The sequence below is a fragment of the Elephantulus edwardii genome, unplaced genomic scaffold, assembly GCF_000299155.1.
Source record: "Elephantulus edwardii isolate Elephantulus edwardi_28Jun2011 unplaced genomic scaffold, EleEdw1.0 scaffold00098, whole genome shotgun sequence".
In the NCBI taxonomy this organism is placed as follows: Eukaryota; Metazoa; Chordata; class Mammalia; order Macroscelidea; family Macroscelididae; genus Elephantulus; species Elephantulus edwardii.
This window is the reverse complement of record NW_006399848.1, coordinates 7,120,913-7,140,510: the sequence shown is the minus strand read 5'-3', so window position 1 is coordinate 7,140,510 and position 19,598 is coordinate 7,120,913. Positions and strand designations below refer to the sequence as shown.

Sequence of the window (19,598 nt, the reverse complement as noted above, 5' to 3'; positions counted from 1 at the left end):
AATGTAATATAAATAATAAAAGATCATATAAAATTAATTATACACAATATAAACGGGTTATTGTACATAAACTAGAAAAAAAGGGGGTGTATATATCTACATGCCTCCGGAAACTACGAATTTTGATAAATGTCAACAGTTGTAGAGGGGCTTCAGGCCTTTTGTTCATAAGGTCACTATGAGTTGTGCTCAACTTGACAACACAACAACAATATATGTCACAATTCTTATTTCTAAGTAAGTTATATACCTAGTAATGGAATACCTGGGACCAATGGTATTTCCCTTTTCAGCTTTTTAAGGAAACATCAAACTGTTTTCTATGTTGCTGTTAGATGCTATCAAGTCCAATATGACTCATAAGTGACCCTATGAATAACACAACTGAACCCTGTCCTACCCTGTGTCTGCTTAATCATCTGACACATGAGTCCACTGTGTTTTTCAATTTCACTGAGAGTTTTCTTCTCTTTCGCTGACAAGCCTCCTTTCCAAGGAATAGCGTCTCCTAGCAACATGCCCATCTCTGCCTCCACTAAGCACTCTGGTTGCATTTGCCCTAGGATACTCTTCTCCAATATCATAGCTCAAAGCTTTCAATTCTCCTTATATCATCCTTATTCATTGTCTAGCTCTCAAATATATAGAAAGTGATTGGAAAGACCAGGCTTGAAGCAGGCACACTTTATTCTTCAAGCTGACATAATTGCTCTTCAGTATTTTGGAGAGATTCCTGACAGCAGATTTTTCCAATGCAGTATGTCTCCAGATCTGATTGCTGGTATAAGGGGTGTTGACTATTGATCCAAGCAATGTTAAGTCACTTACAACCTCAATACTTTCTTCATTTATAATAATCATGATGTTGCCTACTGGCCCAGTGGGGAGGATGTTACGATATAATCCATATTGAAGGCTGTAGTAGCAAGTATTTTAAGTCATCCTCACTTTATCCAAGTTTCTGTCATCAGCATAATAGAGGCTGTTGATGAGTTTTCCTCCGATCCTTATGCCATATTCCTCTGTATTTAGTTGAGTTTCACAAATTATTTGCTCGGCATACAGAGAGAATGAATAGATATACAGAGGTTACAGCCCAGATGCACACCCTCTTCCTGATTTTAAATCATGCAGTCTTCTTTTTTCTATGCAGACAATAGGCTTGTTGCTTTACATATAGATTTTGTATGAGTACAAGTAAGTGTTCTGGGATTTCCATTCTTCTCAATATTAGTCATTGTTCGTTATGATACACACAGTCAAATACCTTCGCATAGTCAATAAAACACAGAAAGACATTCCGCTGGTATTGTTTTCAGCCAGGATGATCCTACACCAGCAACAATAACTCTGGTGCCACAGCCTCTTCAGTGTATGAGAGTGTCAATCTCAGCAAATTCTCATCAGTATTTGCTGTTTACTGACTCAATGAACTTTGCTATTACTGCCTGTGTGATATGGTATTCCACTGCTGTTTTGATTAGCATCTCTTTTATAGTAGTAGTAATTAACCAGGAGAAGATGAAATAGATGAATGGGACCTTCTAAGAACCAAATCCCTATGCACATCCAAAAGCTTCTCCAACAGAGTAAAAAGGGAAGTCAGAGACTGGGAAAAAGTATTTGGTAATGACATATCAGATAAAGGACTTATACCCAGAACTTATAAAATATTTGAGCACACAACAAGATAAAGGTATTAAATAATCAAATAGAAAAATGGGCACAGGATATGAACAGACACTTCACCAAATAAGACATTCAGATGGCTAATAAGCACATGAAGAAATGTTCAAAATCCCTAGCTCTAAGAGAGATGCAAATCAAAACAACTGTGAGATATCATCTCACCCCAGTTAGAATAGCAAAATTTAACAAAACAGCAAGCAACAAATGCTGGCGAGATTGTGGAGAAACTGGAACCCTTATTCACTGTTGGTGGGAGTGTAAAATGGTGCAACCACTGTGGAAGGTGGTATGGTGCTTTCTCAAAAAAGTTGCAAATAAGAGATACTATTTGACCCAGCAACTCCACAACTGGGAATATACCCTAGAGAGATCAGAACTGCCATCCAAGCAGATGTATGCAAACTCATGTTTATTGCTGCTTTGATCACAATAACAAGGAGTTGGAAATAATCTAGGTGCCCATCTACAAATGACTGGATAGAGAAGCTGTGGTATATTCACACAATGGAATACTACACTGCACGGAAAAACCAGGAACTCATGCAATATTATTCAAAATGGGTGACCCTGAAGGACATTATGCTGAGTGAAGTATCTCAGTCACAAAGGACAAATACTGCATGGTGCCACTGCTATATATTAGTAGTCATTAATGTTTCTTAATGTGTTGTTGGACACTTGAATGTTTTCTCTGGATAAATCGTTTTATATCTTCTGCCTTTACTCAACTGGGTTGTTTTGTCTTTTTCTTGTTGAGGAGCTGGGTTTTCCATAAATTGTAGATTTGAGCACCTTGTTAGAAATGTCATTGCCAAATATTTTCCCCCATTCTGTATGCATTTTTTAAATTTTTTTGATGCACATAAGGATAAATATTTAGAAGGTCCTATTTAGTATAGTTTCTCCTTGTTCATTTTCAGTACAGAGCAAGGAAACACTGCATACTGGTTCAAAATCAGGAAAGGAGTGAGTCAGGGATGCATCCTGTGTCCATACTTTTTCAATCTATGTGAGCAAGAGATCATTCAGAAGGCTGGGCTTTATGAGAGGGATGTGGCATCAGAACTGGAGGAAGACTCATCAACGACTTGCTTTATGCAGATGACACAAACTTGCTTGCAGAAAATGAGGAGGGCCTGAAGTGTTTACTGAAGAAGGTAAAGCCTGAAGTGTTTCCTCCAGAAGGTCAAGGACTGCAGTTTTTTAAATGCAGATTAAAGTTCATTATCAACAAAATACTATTGATATTGATATCACCACTGGGAAAACTGGCAGCACCATGATAGATGGAGGGTAGTTACAGATTGTTAACAGTTTCAGCTGGCTTGGTTCCACAATCAACACTCTTGACACCATGAGTCAGTCAAAAGAATGAACTGCATTAGGAAAATCTGCTGTCCAGGATCTCTCCAGAGTGCTTAAGAGGAACGATGTCAGTCTGGAGTTGAAGGTATGCCTGATTCCAGGCCATGGCTCTGCAATTACTTGGTATGAATCAGAGAGCTGGACAATGGCTAAGGATGACAGAAAAAGGATTGATGTCTTTGAGCTGTGGTGCTGGAAAAGAATGTTGAACATTTCATGTCCTGTCAAGAGAACAAGTAGGTTTGTCCTAAAGAGGGTGAAAAGTTGCTCTTTAGAGGTAAGAATTCTGAAGCTCCATCTCACATACTTCAGGCATGTTGCCAGGAGGGACCAGTCCTTGGAGAAGGGTGGAGGAGAGGAAGACCCTGATAAGATGGACTGACGCAATATTACTCAAAATGGCTGACTCTGGAGAACAGTCACAAAGGGACAAATATTGCATGGTGCCACTGTTGTAGAATGGGACTGTCCTTGGGGTTGGGGAGAGACTGAGTAAGATGGGTTCAATAATGTATGCTGCTCTGAAACAGAGAAGGGAGAAAACTGTTTAAAAGAGATATATGATTAGGTATTTTGGTCATGACAGGAGTCTAGAGCGATGGGTACATGGTGAAGTGGGCCTGGGGGAGGGTTTGTAAAATAATAAAAGAATCTTTTCTTTTACTTTTCCAAGAGGGTACTGTCTGGTGGGGGGGAGCCTTGAGAGGGGACAAATCTACAACAATGAATGAATGGAAATCCAAAGCCTCTGTAAATTTTCACTGAAATTAATAACAAATTTAAATTAAAAAAAAAAAGAAATAAGTTAGAGTAAGGATGGCAATGGAACCACCTTACCTCTGTAACTTGATTTGTGCCGCTATTAGAACCTCCACTCCGAATATTATTGCTTTTCAATTTTTGACTCATGCACTTTTAACTTGTTAAATTTGTATCTTCTAGGCTGCAACACTTCTATGATAACATCTTCAAGGATATGAACATGTACGGCTAAGCACAATTGATAACAGTACATCTAAATTCCAAAATCAATCTCCATAATAGTCTATGTGTTTCCTACTGCCAAAGGGGCCCTTCAGAGTAGTGAGAGAAGACCTTCACCCTGAAACCCACAGTGTCCTTTTTAAGCAGGAAGTAGCTAAGAGAATATGCCATCCCCTTTTCCTTATGAATCGGGGTGACGTCTCTCTCAGGGAGGAGTGATAGGGAATGGCAAGGGACACACTGACAAAGGAGATTAATCAGAACTGGCTTTGACAAGCACTGTGGCAATTGGACTGGACAATTAAAACAGACATGGGGGGAAAGAAGAACGAACTGGGAAGGAGGGTGGAGAAAACAGTGCAACAATAAATGAATGAAAACCCAAAATCTCTGTAAATGTTCATTAAAACGAATAAAATTTAATAAAAAAATAAAAAAAAACAAAAAAAGATGGACTGACACAGTAATTGGGATAATGGAAGTAGGTGTGTCAGAGAAAACAAGACAGCTCAGGATAGGAAAGGGTTCATAGTTGTTATGCACAGACAGCACATAATAACAATTTATGTTGTAGGTTCGGGTTCCTAAATTGACTCCTGTTTTTGATCTGGTCATCTCTACTTTTTGGGATTTTACTACTAGGTCTTTGATCCATCTTAGTTACTATTTGTCTCTAGCGTTAAGGTGTGGATTTTGCTTTGATTTTATGCAGAAAGAAATCCATTTTTGTTAGCACTAGGAGTTGAAGAGGTTATCTTTTCCCAATTTAAAGAATTTCTTTTCCTTGTCATAGATTAATGACCATAAGTACACAGATTTATTTCTGGGTTCTCAATTATCTTCCAACTTTCATAGGAATGGGAACTAACATGGACCTCTTCCAATTGATTGGTCCACCAGCTGTCCTTCAATTTTCCTGGTTAGACTGGTGAGTGTATCCAAGGCTGCAAATGTTAAGTGAAACAAGTCAACTGGTATCCCCCCTTTGATTCCTGAGGCCTTATTTTTTTACCAATGCCTTCAAAGCACCTTTACTTTCTCCTTCATTATCACTGGCTCTTGTTCATATGGTACTTCCCAATTTTTTTCAGTGTTAATCAATTCTGGTACAGTGATTCTGTGTATTCCCTCGATCTTAATCTGATGTTTTATAGGTCATTCAATAGATTTGACCACAGTATCTTTCAATATTGCAACACAAAGCTTAAATTTCCTTTTCAGTTCTCTCAGCTTGAGAAATACAGAGCAAGTTCTTCCCTTTTTATTCTCTAATTCCAGCTCTCTGAACACTCCATAATAATACCTTTCTTTGTCCTCTTGAGCTGCCCTTTGAAATACTCTATTTAGCTCTTTTACTTCGACATGTTTTCCTAGTGTTTCTGGTTTCTAGACACTCCACTGCAATCTTCAGAGCCTCTTCTGATACCCATTTTGATTTTCTTCTTTCTCCTCTGGTTTTGTAATAGTCTTTTGCTTTCTTCATGCATGATATCAAGCAAGTCCTCTGGTCTTTGATCACTGCTGTTTAATGCCTCAAACATATTCTTAAGATAATCTTGAAATTCAGATGGAATTGATTCAAGATCCTATCTTGGTTCCTGTGGACTTATTTTCATTTTCTTTGGCCTCAATTTGAATTTGGTGATCCAAATGAATGTGGAAACTATCAAATATATCACTAATATCACATGGAAGCAAAATACTGCTGAAGATCATTCAAAAACAGCAAGAACAGTATGTAGACAGGGAACTGCCAGAAGTTCAAGCAGGATTTAGAGAGGCTGTGGTACCAGGGCTATCATGGCTGATGTCAGCTGGACAAGATGTCAGATGGATCCTGGCTGAAAATAAGGAATATAAGAAGAATGTCTATTTGTGCTTTATTAACTATGCAAAGACATTTGACTGTGAGGATCATAACAAGCTTCAGCTGACATTTAGAAGAACGGAAATCCCAGAGCCCTTGATTGTGTGCATGTGGAATCTATACCTGGAACAGGAGGCTGATGTGAAAACAGATCAAGGCAATAATTCATCATGGTTTAAAATTGAGAAGGAAGGGAGCCAAGGCTATAGTCTCACTCCATATCTATTTGCTTTATATGCTGACCAAATTATCTGAGAAGCTGGACAATATGAAGAGGAGTGTGGCATCAGGATTGGAAGGATACTCATCAATAACCTGCATTACACAGATGACATAATTTTACTTGCTAAAAGTGAGGACTTAAAGCAATTGTTGCAGAAGATAAAGAAATGCAGACTTCGGTATGGATAGCACAACAATGTAAAAAAACCAAAACAACCCAATGATTCTTACCACTGGATGGATAGGGATAGAAAGCATTATGGTGGATGAAGAGGAGATTTAAACTGTCAATAGTTTCATCTTAGATCCACAATTAACACCCTTGATACCAGCAATGAGGAAATAAGTACATGTACTGCACTGGAAAAACCTGCAGTTAGGAATCTCTCCAAATTAATGATAAGTGATGATGTCAACTTGAGAACTAAGGTGCATCTGATTCAGGGGGTAGTCTTTCTGATCACTTGCTAAGCATCTGAGAGCTGGACAATGAAGAAGGATGACAGAAAAAGAAACAAAGCCTTTGAGCTGTGGTTTTGGAGAACAGCACTCAACATCCTCTGGATGACCAAGAGAACAAACAGGTATGTCTTGGAGAGGGTGCCACCGGAATACTCTCTGGTGGCAAGAATGAGGTGGCTTCACCTCATATACTTTGGGCATGTTGTTTGGAGGGCCTATTCCTTGGAGGACATGATGCTGAAGGGTGGAGGTTTGGGGAAGGAGAGGAAGATCCTCAATCAAGTGGACTGACACAGTGACTGCTGCAATGGTTCTTGTGTATCAGCAAGTGTGAGGATGGTGTAGGACAGAATAGGGCTCAGCTCTTTCTTTATACAGACATCATGAGCCATACCGGACTAAGCAACACCTAAAACCAACAATTTTATTCCATTTGTCAATGTACCTGCTGCTGTTAACAGTACCCTGCTTGATTTGATAACTATGGCTACATACTTTGATTTTCTGCAACAAGTGCTTCAAGATTATTCAGAATAGCAAAAGAAAAAAATGGTGAAAATAAAAAATATAGTTAAGTTCATGTAATTGAAAAATTATGTAATATTTATTGATATAAAGCTCTACATCTTGCATGATTATTAAAAAGCATGTAATAAAACTAGTATATGTAGAAAAATCATATAATTATTAAAAAGAATGTTATCTTTTCTGTCAGTTGGATTTCCTACATAAGTCCAAAATAAATTCATTACAATATACTCATATAATATATTATTGTATGATACGACTCTCAAATCAATTTATTAAACCATGTAATAAACCAAATTAAAATTTAATATATGTCCAAAGGATTACAAAAGACTAAGGTTTTATCTTAAAGGAAACACTTCAAAATATCTAATGCTATTTGCTGCTTTATTACGGAATCTGAAAAAGTTCAACACTGTTGGAGACATGAAATCACCAACCATAATAAAAATAGATGCAGTCATTAAAATAACAATTATTTAAAAACTAGATGTTTAGGATATTATCTGAGGAAATAACAATAAAAATATATTGATGTTCAAATATGACACATATTTTCAACAGTACATGGTATGAAAATGGAAAAGAATGTTTATATGGCTCTATTACTTTCTACCATTTTTCTTTTTAATAAAAAGTAACAACACATCAGCAGAGAAATGCCAGAAGTCCAGGCTGGGTTTAGAAGGGGTCATGGTACTAGGGATATTGTAGCTAATGTTAGATGGATCTTAGCTGAAAGCAGGGAGTACCAGAGGAATGCCTATCTGTGTTTCATTGACTATGCAAAGGCGTTTGACTGTGTGGATCATAACAAACTGTGGCTGACTCTGAGAAGAATGGGAATCCCAGAACACTTGATCGTGCTAATGCGAAACCTATACTTAGACCAAGCGGCAGTCGTCAGAACAGAGCAAGGAAACACTGCATGGTTCAAAATTGGGAAGGGCGTACGCCAGGGATGTGTCCTGTCTCCATACCTTTTCAACTTGTATGCAGAACAGATTACCCGGGAAGCTGGGCTCTATGAGGAGAAATGTGGGGTCAAGATTGGTGGAAGATCTATCAACAATCTGCGATATGTAGATGATACAACCCTGTTTACTGAAACTGAGGAGGACCTGAAGCACTTGCTGCAGAGGGTCAAGGACTGCAGCCTCCAATATGGATTGAGGCTCAATGTCAAGAAGACAAAGATTCTCACCACTGGGCCAACTGGCAGCATCAGGATGGTAGGTGAAGAGATTGAGATTGTTCACAGCTTCAGTTTGCTTGGCTCCATAGTCAACACTCTCGGCACCAGCAGCCAGGAAATTAGAAGACGTATTGCCATGGGAAAGTCTGCTGTTAGGGACCTCTCCAAAGTACTGAAGAGCAATGGTGTCTCTCTGGAGAGTAAGGTGCGTCTGATACAGGCCATGGTCTTCACAATCACTTGTTATGCATCAGAAAGTTGGACAATGACTAAGGAGTATAGAAGGAGAATTGATGCCTTTGAGCTGTGGTGCTGGAGAAGAGTATTGAGGGTACCATGGACTGCTAGGAAAACAAACAGATTCATCCTGGAAAGGGTCAAATCGGGCTGCTCCTTGGAGGAAAGGATTCTGAGGCTCCGTCTACCATACTATGGACATGTTGTAAGGAGGGACAAGTCCTTGGAGAGGGACATTGTGCTTAGTAGGGTGGAGGGACAGCGTAAAAAGGGAAGGCCCCCTCTGAGGTGGATTGATTCAGTGACTGGGGTAATTGGGATGGGTGTGTCGGAGACGGTGCGATTGGCACAGGACAGAGCAGAGTTCAGGGATGTTGTACATAGGGTCGCTATGAGTTGCAAGCAACTCGATGGCACATAACAACAACAAAACTGTTTATATACATTTTAAATTCAGCTAACTTATCCTATTATCTTCAATTAGTATTTTCCAGTACAATTTGTGCTTTGATTTCAGAAAATCATTCATTTAGAGAATATTTATGGAAATGCCTTTTACCGGCTAAAGACTATCAGATAATGTGGATTTAATGGGAATCAGACAACAATCTTTGCCTTTATGAAATTTATCATGTAGTCAGAGAAAAGGGATTAATAAAAATTAATAAAATAAACACAGAGAGAAAGCAAAAAACAACAACAAAAAAAATGACACTACAAGGTCTACTAGGCAGGGAAAAAGAATCCCTGTTAGGGAGGCCTGAGAAGGAACTTTGGGAAATGGCAAGAAACTGAGGACTGAAGGATAAGCGGATGTTAACAAGGTAAAAAGGGGGGAGAAACACATTTTAAACAGATGGAGCACAGCATGTTCAAAGGCCATGTGCAGGAGGAAAGGTGGCTCCCTTGTGAAATGAAAAAGGTCAATGCAGCTGGAGCACGCACAGCAAGAGGGGAAGCGTTCTGTGAGATGAGCTGGATAAGCAAGGGCAGCCACATCAACTTTGAAAAAAGAGTTCACCTTTAGTGTGTGAGTGAGAAGTTAGTAAAAAGTTGAAATTAGAAGGATAAATTTCCATGATTACATCAGAAAAGATCAAAATGAGAGGGAAGAAGAAATAATGCGACTAGGGCTAGAGTGGAGGGAAGACAGATGAGACAGTTTCTTGCATAGAATAACTGAGAGAGGACAGCAGCAAGGACTGATGTTGCTGCTATGTGCTGTTGAGTCGCTTGCGACTCATAGCCATCCTATGTACAATAGCTCTGAATCCTGCTCTTTCCTGTGCCAACCTTACTGTCTCTGACACACCTACCTATTACCTGAGTCACTGAGTCAATACGTCTCATACAGGGTTGTCTTTTCTTGCACTCTCCCTCCACACTCACAAGCATGGTGTTCTCCAAAAACTAGTCCCATCTTGGAACACGCCCAAAGTATGTCAGACAGAGCTTCAGACTTCAGAATCTTTGCCTCCAAGGAGCAGCCTGATTTTACCCTCTACAGGATGAACCTGTTTGTTCTAGCAATCCACAGTATATTTAATACTCTTCTCTAGAACCTTAGCTCAAAATTCTTCTTCTATCATCCTTAGTCATTTGTTCAGCTTTCTCATGTCTACCAAGTAATTGGGAAGACCATGGATTGGATCAGGTGCATCTTAGTCTCTGAACTGACATCACTGTTCTTCAGTACTCTGGAGATGTCCCTGGCAGGAGACTTTTCCAGTGCAATTAGTCTTTTTCTTTCCTGGCTGCTGGTGTGAAGAATGTTGATTGTGAAGCCAAACAAGCCTACACAATCTTTTCACCATCTCTCATGGTACTATCAATTGGTCCAGTGGTGAGGATCTTTGTTTTCTTGATGTTGAGTTTCAGTCTATATTGAAGACTGCAGTCCTTGACCTTCTGCAGCAAATACCTCAGGTTTTTCTCATTTTCGGCAAGTAATGTTGTGCCATCTGCATAGACAGGTTGTTGACCTGTCTTCCTCCAATCTTGGTGCCACATTCCTCTTCAAAGCATCTAGCTTTAAGAACGATCTGTTCTAAATATCGATTGAAAAGTTATGGACATAAGATGCATTCCTGTTGCACATGTTTTCTGATCCTGAAACAAGCAGTGTTTCCTTGCTCTGCTCTGACTACTGTTTGCTGGTTGAAATACAGGTTTCACATGAGTACAACTGAGTGTTCTGGGATATCTATTCATGTCAAGGTCAGTCACAGTTTGTTGTGATCCACACAGTCAAATGCCTTTATATCTTCAATGAAACACAGACAGACATTCCTCTGAGATTCTCTGCTTTCAGCCAAGATCCATCTAACATTGGTTATTATATCCCTAGTGTCACGGCCTCATCAAAATCTAGGCTGCACATCTGGCATTTCTCTGCTGATGTACCGTTCCAGTAATTTTTGGATAATTTTCAGCAGTATCTTGCATGCATGTGATATTAATGAAAGTTTTCCAATAATTTCTGCACTCTGATGGGTTACCTTTCTGGGGAATGAGAAGAAACAGGGATTTCTTCCAGTTAGTTGGCTAGGTTGTTGTTCTCCCGATTCCTTGGCACAACTTGGTGAGTGCGTCCAGGGCAAAATCTGTTTTGTTTTGTTTTTAAAATATGCAAATTGGTATGCTGTCAATTCCTGGGGCCACCCTCCCAGATTTCTGGAGCAAGGATTAGGTGGTAGCAATAAAGATAATCAGAAAGGTAAAAGTTTAAGATTCAAGACCTGAAACTGACAGTTCAGTGATATAAGATAAAGGGTGTGAGGAAGAGGAAATGTCTAATCTGAGCTGCAAGTTTCTGTGTCAATTATTGAGCTGGTTGGTTGGTGCTGCGATCCTTACAGAAATGAGTACAGAGGACCAGGGTGAGGTGGAAGAGCATGGTTTCAGAAGTATAAGTTTAAGATGGTTTGGAGACATTTTAGAGTTATTTTCTAATAGGTAGTTAATATGAAGCTCAGAAGATAGGTTTAGTCGACAGAGAAATCTGTAAATACAGAAACCTTGGGAAGGGATAAAATGTCCTAAGAAGACATGACAGTGTGAGAGGAAAAGATGTGGGCTACCAAAGTTTAACTGTTATTGGAAAAAGTGAGCCTCCAAGAGTTTTAAAAAAAATAGTTTAAAGTAAAATTACCCTAATCATAAGGAAATTGGCCTGTTTCGTATTTTGTAAATGTTGTTTTCCAATTAGTTAGCATTCAATTATATGTTACTTTAATTACTAAGGAAATACTCTGACAATGACCTTTGCATTCCCTACATAATCATTCTTAAAATTTAATTACTCCTTAGGCAATACTGCCAAATACTTCCCTCTTCTGCTTAATCTAGGGCAATTTCATTATTTTGGAACTCAAAAAGAAAACAGACAATATAGTACTCAATTTTTTTTGCTGATAGCTGAATGAGAGTCACCAAGGATACAATCTATAAATCTTCTACACAGTTCTGTTTAATAGCTCTAAAACTTAGACTGTCTTGGCTTAAAGGACAATTAGAGTGCTCTGTAGGTATGTATACTGTCTATTTAATATATTTTTTCTAATGAATATCATTCATCCCTATAAATCTCATTTGATTATTAAATGTCATTGATATTACAGAAACAGTACTGAAAAGATGTCAAACCCAAAATCCATTATCTTTTATTTGATGCCTTAATGGGAAATTAAATAGAAATTATTTAGTCGTTACTAAAAAATCCTCATAACACAGAAACATTCCAAGTAGGAAAATATTAATTAGATATTAATTGGGTATTAGAGGTAAAATAGGTGTGTAAGGAAATACTATGTAAAAAACTAATTTTGGGAAATATCAATAGAGTAATAATGAAATCACTCATCTAATTATATCGAGGACAGAACAAGAGAAAAAAACATAACATGACATTGTTCTTTTGGTGTTTTTTTCTTCTTTTATATTATTCTGATTTACTTACAAAGTTAATACATTCACCTATCATCGAACTGTGCAACCCTGTGATTAACACAATGTTTTTTTTAACAGTAAAATTACCGGCAATCTTGGTCTTAGATTCCATATAATACTAATTTAAGACTTTAGATACATACTCAACTATCTGAAAAGAAATGAGCAGCATTTGCCCAAAACAAAGCTAAGAAAGCAGAAAACGAGGATGGAGGGAAAGAATAAATCAAGGGATAAAGTGGGGAAAAATGCTGTTATAATGAGGCGATTGAAAAGAATGTTCCACAAAAAAATGTGGAATAAATTGTTAAAGGAAAACAAATTTGTTCTGTATGCTTTCTCACAAATTAGTTTTTAAAAATGTTATGATACATGTGAGTGTTATCAAAAACAGGTTTGAGCTTCCCTGAAAAACTTTATGCTCCAGCAATCTTACTCTTAGATTTATACTCTAGAGATCAAATAGAAGTGACACAATGAGACATATATACAACTATGTTCTGATATAATTATTCACACACAAAAAAGTAGAAAAACTTAAATGTTCATCAAGGGATAATGGATAAACAAACAATGTTATATCAAGACATAGAATATCAGGATGTAATGCTAAGTGAAATAATCACATAAAATCAAATATTATATGATGCTACTTTTTGAAAGGACAAGAACAGAAGACAGACTATTCTCTGAATATATACATATATGTTGTTAAGTGCTGTCAAGTCAGAATCTACTCATAGCTGACCCTCCACAGGGTTTTTGGAGGCTATAAATTACATGGGAGGAGATTATACATCTTTCTCCCTTTGGAGAAGTTGATGGATTGGGATTACCTACCTTTGGACCTCTGGACTGGCAGTTCAACTCCTTACCCGCTATGTCATTACAGCAGAGCTCTTTTTCCACAGACCACACACACACACACCCCCCGACATCCATCCTAACATTCACTGGTGGTGTATTGGGATTACCTGCCTTTGGACCTCTGGACTGACAGTTCAACTCCTTACCCACTATGTCATTACAGCAGAGCTCTTTTTCCACAGAACCCCGCCCCCACACACACACCCCGACATCCATCCTAACATTCACTGGTGGTGGCAAGAAGGTTTAAGGGAGCGGGAGAATCATGACTTAGATTGTGGATATCTGCTATTTCTAATGATGGGGGGAAACAGCATGAAATGTGTATATAGTGAGCCCAGTCTGACCATAGTAAATTAAGTCACTAAGAAGCACTTGTATTAAAACAATTGGCTTATAAACTTTGGCAACCCATACCAACTAGGAATCTAAGCACTAGTGGCCTAGTGGCAAGAAACTGTTCTGCAATCCCTAAGGTATGTGGTTCTAATCCACCAGCTGCTCTGTGGGTGAAGGATGGGCAATCTCCTCCCATGGGATTAACTGCCTCTAAAAACTTTCTGGAGGGTCAGCTATGGGTTGGTTCTGATTTTTGGTACACAACCACCACCACCACCACCATTATTTGAAAGACATGAACATGCATTTACTTACAAACTGTTTTATAAAAACTCATCTGAAGGGAGCTCTAGTGGACAAAGACTTGCATTGCCAATTCAAAGGCAGGCATAGATCCAATTCACCAGAAGCCTCTTGAGAGAAGATGGGAACTCTCCTCTCATGTGATTCAAAGCCTAAAAAACCTACTGGAGGGGTCAGCTATGAGTTCGGACTGAGGGCAAGTAAAATCAACCACCATGATATAATGTAGAAGCTATGCAATGATACTTATGAACTAATAAACCAAAGAGGTGTAAAAGTAGTAAGGGTAGAATACAACATCCCTTAATCTGATCAAAGCCCTAATCTGAAGGAAATTGCTCTAGGGTGTGATATTTAATACCTTTTATATCACTAGTGAAAGAAGTGGAGGAAACATCACTTATTTTGCAGATGACATGATCTTATGTACAGAAAATCCCAAGACTTGGCAAGAAAATTACTAGATCTGGATGAGCAACTCAGTAAAGTGGCAGGATATAAAATCAACATATAAAAACCAAGTTGGATTCCTCTACAATAACAAAGAATTCTGATCAGGAAGTTAGGATGAGAATGCCATCTGTAATAGCTAATCAAAAGATGAAATAATGAGGATAAAATCTTAACATCTACACAAAGAAAACCAGAATAATGCCAAAGAAACCTACAAAAATCATGCTCACGGACTTACCATTGTGAAAATGGCAATACTATCAAAAGCAATTTTAGAAACAGTATATTCCAGATCCCACCATAATTTCTGAAAGGAGATGGAAAATGTAATCACCAACTTTATATAGAAAGGAACGAGACCTTGGAGAACAAACTCTACTGAAAAAGGAAAACAAACGAGGAAGTTTTATACTACTAAAGTTCAAACCATACAGCCATAGTTATCAAGACATCATAGTACCAGTTCAGAAACAGGGACAAAGAACAATGCAAAAGAACTGAGAATCCAGAAATAAATCCAAATTTAAGTCGGAGGTAGTCGGAATGGGAGGCTTTAGGGAGGCGTTGAGAGGTATTCAGGGAAGTAAGTGATGAGACTTGTAACCAATTCTAACAGAGATGGAACAGTAAATTATGACTCTCAAGTTTCTGGGTAGGGTAATTGGTGCCTCCAATCAAGATATGTGGGAGATGATGGATTTGGTGTGGATGTCTTTAGATTGTCATTATTATGTGCTGTTGACTCTCCTGTGACTCACAGAAACCCGAAGTATAGCAGCTCTGAACCATGCCCTATCCTGAGCAAGTCTCACTGACTCTGACACACCTAATTTCACTGCTCCGGTTATTGTGCCAATCCATCTCATCCGGGGTCTTCCTCTCCTGCGTTGTCCCTCCAACCTTCCAAGCATGATGTCTTTCTCTAAGAATGTCTCTCCTGGTCATGTGCCTAAAGCATGTGAGAGAAAGCTTCAAAATCCTTGCCTCCAAGCAGAAACTTGGTTTCTCCCTCTCTAAGAGAGGTCCATGGTATGTTCAATACTCTTCTCTAGCACCACAGCTACAAGTCTTTAGATTAAGGAGAAAATATTTAATATGCATTTAAAAATACAACCTAGAATACTTGATTAGAGTTACACTTGTAGGTACAGTTTTTATGGGGTTTTTTTGCTTATGAGTTTTTGTCATTCATTTCAGAAGATGTGTAGAGCAATGTTATCTAGAGCAGTTTATTTCGCAGGTTGCTTACAAGACATATTTTTATAATACATCCCAGATCTAATCAGACCCTCTGACGATAGTCCTAAGGGTATGTGTTTACTATTTCAAGCACTTCTTAATGGCACTAAAATTTATGAACTCTTAATATATGAAAAAAAGTCTTCATGGTAGAGGTCAAAACAAAGCTGCTAAGCAAAAGGTTGGCAGTGTGAGCTGTGAGATAAAGATGTGGCAGTATGTGACTGTAAAGATTTAGAATTTCAACTCTGTCCCATACACAACATCATAGGTAGAAGACATAAAGTAGGAAAAGTCAAATAGAGAATCATGGGCAACATCAACATGGAAAGCAGTTTAATATGAAGAGTTACAAACCCAAATTATTAAGAAGGAATAATAAAATATGGAGTTTGTATTTTTCTTTTGATAAAATAGAATCAATTTTTTTGTTATATTAAAAAAGCATTCAGTTGTAATGTAGTCAGTAAAGATTTTTAGTTAACAAATGTAGAGTTTTGGAATGATCTGATTAATTATTTGCCTTTCTCATTAAAAATTTTTAAAAATCAGAAAATACTTATCTTTGCAACAATTCAAATATCAAGTGTATAATGAGAGAGTGAAATTCAGTATATGGCTGCTTAGATTAGAAAATGGCTGTGTTAATAATCACAGGGAACTTTTATCATGCTAAGTTTACAGGAAAAGGTAAGAAAAGTTGGTAATTCGTCAAACAAAACCTCTTAAAAGGGACAGTATTCATTTGACTCTGGAGCAGTGTTTTGTGAAGTTCATGGAGAAAAAGTTTTAAAATGAAATAAATGACAATAATAACAACAACAGCAATACCACAATTCTTATGTATTTAAATGACCTAGCACAATTTTATAGTGGAAAGACTTAGCGAAAATAAATGTAACATCGAGGACTAGAAATATGGATTCTAATTTCTAATGTTGCTCTAATTGGGCTTACCTCTAAAATGAAACAATGCATAAACTGACTGGATAGCATAATTTATAAAAAGAAAGACCCTCCTTAATGATTTAAAGTCAATTTATAGTTTAAAATATAAAACATTATGAGGATTATGCACACAACAATGATCACTGAACAAAAATTAACTTGGGTTTGTTCAACAAACTAATTTTTTAATATTAAAATAAGATAATCATTTTACTAAAATTTTGAACATTTTTATAGGCATTCATATTCTCATCAGTATAAGATACTGTTTACATTACCATGAGCTCGCAGTAAGGCTTCGGCAGTAAAGAGTGGTGCCTGAAGCATGTCCGCAGATTCCACAATAAGCATGTCTTTCAGTCTACGAAGATCCTGAGGCCTTAACCCCTCATATGGCTTTAAAAAGAAGAAAAACAAAGTCAATTGCCTATTTACATTTTTAGAAGTATTTAAATACCTACAAACAAAGAAACTCATTGCTTTTTACATTTTCCCAGTTTCAATTTGATTTTTAAAGTTAAAAATGCTCTTTCTGCTCCACTGTTAATGGCTTCACACTATCCTTTTGCAAGTGTCTTTTAAGCTGGAAAGTGGGTGCTGGGATTCACGGTCTATGTAATTTTAAAACAAAAGTGTCATACTACATTGACAATACCATCTTTACAGCTGTGAAATTTTAGCTAGTTTAAAAAAGCATTAGAACTTAAAATCTACAAAATCACTGTTGAGCAAGAATAAAAATTAAAACTCATTCAGTCTTCCTTTTGCAAATAAATCATGTGTTTACTGCAGCATATAGTTTAAATCACTGAATCAACAAACGTTTACACTTACTAAAAAGTTATAAAAACGAACCTCACACCTTTCCCCCCCAAAAAAGAAAATTAACAAAATTATCTGTGAAACACTACTAATAGTGACTGTATAATCAGCATTAATTTTTAAAAATGTATTTCTTTATTTTGAATTAACCACATTTCATAACAAATTGCATTAGCAATTTATTATATATATTCGGTGATATAAGATTCTGTGTGTGTGTGTGTATGGAAAATATGTGGCCTAATGGCAAAAAACTGTGCTGCAATCCTTAAGGCACATTATCCAGCTGCTCTGTAGGAGAAAGGTGGGCAATCTCCTCTTGTTTCATTAACAGACTCTGAAAACCCACCAGAGGGTCAGCTATGGGTAAGTTCAAACGTGATGGTACACACCACCACCAAAATATGAATTAACTGGAGAAAGAAACGTAAGTTTTATTAAAAAAATGTTACACTGGGATAACACTAATAACAACACTGATAATAAAGTACTGAAAACCCTCCGTTGAAAAAAGGATGAAGAATCACAATCCTATGAACATAGGTATACAAATTTATGTGTCTCAGTTCTGTTTTCCTCAGGATATATTCCACTAGCAGTGCAATAGTGGAGTCATATGGGATTTCTATGTTTATCTTTTCAAGAAAAAGCCAAATTGTCTTCCAAAGTGGTCATACAATTTTACAATCCCACCAGCAATGCATGAAAGTTTCAATCTCTTCACATCCTTTCTAACATTTATGGCAATACCAAGAAAATGGAAACTGTGCAAATGTCCATCAATAAACAAATGGATTGAAAAATTATGGTACTTTCACACAATGGAACACACTACGCAGTACTAAGGAGCAATGATTTTATAAAATACTATTTAACATGGGAGAATACAGGAGCATTACGCTGATCAAACTCGGTCTCATAAAGATAAATAACTGCATAAGGACATTACTGAAATAATCGATGATAATTAATGTGGAAAAGAAGTCCAAAAGGGGAAGGGGAAGATGGAAAGAGAGGGCGGGGGTAGGGGTGGGGTAGGTGTTGGTGAAGGAATTAGGAAAGATCCAATGGGATCCTGAAAAGATGGGGTAATAGCAGGCATAAAGCAATGGTGGTTAATTTTAGAAAACACAGTGCACATGAGTGATCTTCTGAAACACAATGTGAATGTAGGAATGTATGTAACTCAACATATGTGAATAATACACAGCATATATAAATTTTGCTTGCAAAGAAATCCAAAATAAAAATAATGAGGAAAGCTTTCAAGCTAATTTGTGAAACATTTATTTCCCTGAAAAAGATTCAACATCAACTGGCACAACAGCAACATTCCAATGTGCTAAGTATTGACTGGGGTCTTAAAAGCTTGTGAGTGAGGAGGAGGAAGTATGGCTTTTTGGCTTGGAGCTTCCCTCCAAGGAAGATGGGTCACCAGCAGCTTGACTGGCGAAAATGTGGCCAGGGTTCCTGCTCTTGCCACATGTGCTCAAACCTATATGGACTGATCTAGAAATACGGACTCAATATGTGTGCCAGTGTTACTATCAGTCCACCAAGGATATCAGCTTTATCAAGTTGGATTAAGTGATCTTCCTTGAAGGCCTAGCCCAGACCTCTACATGGCAAGAAACAAGATAACACATTGTACATAAAATAAATTTATAATAATGTGAGGGGTAAAAAAAAGGAAGTGGGAAGTATGCTGTTACAACGTGAGGATTGTCATCACTGTCACAAAAGAATATGCAGAAATTATTTAATGGAAAACAAATTTTATATTTTCGCTCAAATCACAATACAAAGTTGTTGGGTGGGAGTTTGGGAGCTATCAACCAAAGTCCAAATATTGGTATCTCTCTGGAACAAAGAAGAGTGAAGATAATAAAAGATGTATTGAATCTCAGCTTTTATGACCCTGAGATCAGAAGCACTAGATGGGGTCTGGCTACCAATCACTGACTGTTCTGAGAAGAGTTACACACTAAGGGTGCTGGAGAGAATGACATAAAAATGTAGAACAAAACTCAAACTCATTAAAAAGACCACGCTTATTAATTAGGTAATGATTACTGGAACTCTTGGGACTAAGTCACCCTTTAGGGCTGACTGAAATCCCATGGCTCAACT

General features: G+C 37.5%; 1 protein-coding gene across 1 annotated transcript in view; it reads right to left on the bottom strand.

Annotated features, from left to right (window-relative positions):
- Positions 1 to 19,598, bottom strand: part of ANKIB1 (ankyrin repeat and IBR domain containing 1) — a 215,849-nt gene that overhangs the window by 61,726 nt on the left and 134,525 nt on the right. The window contains exon 5 of the mRNA XM_006891465.1: positions 16,925 to 17,042. Within this exon, the coding sequence (XP_006891527.1) occupies positions 16,925 to 17,042 (118 nt within the window). The remainder of the gene's footprint in view (positions 1 to 16,924; positions 17,043 to 19,598) is intronic.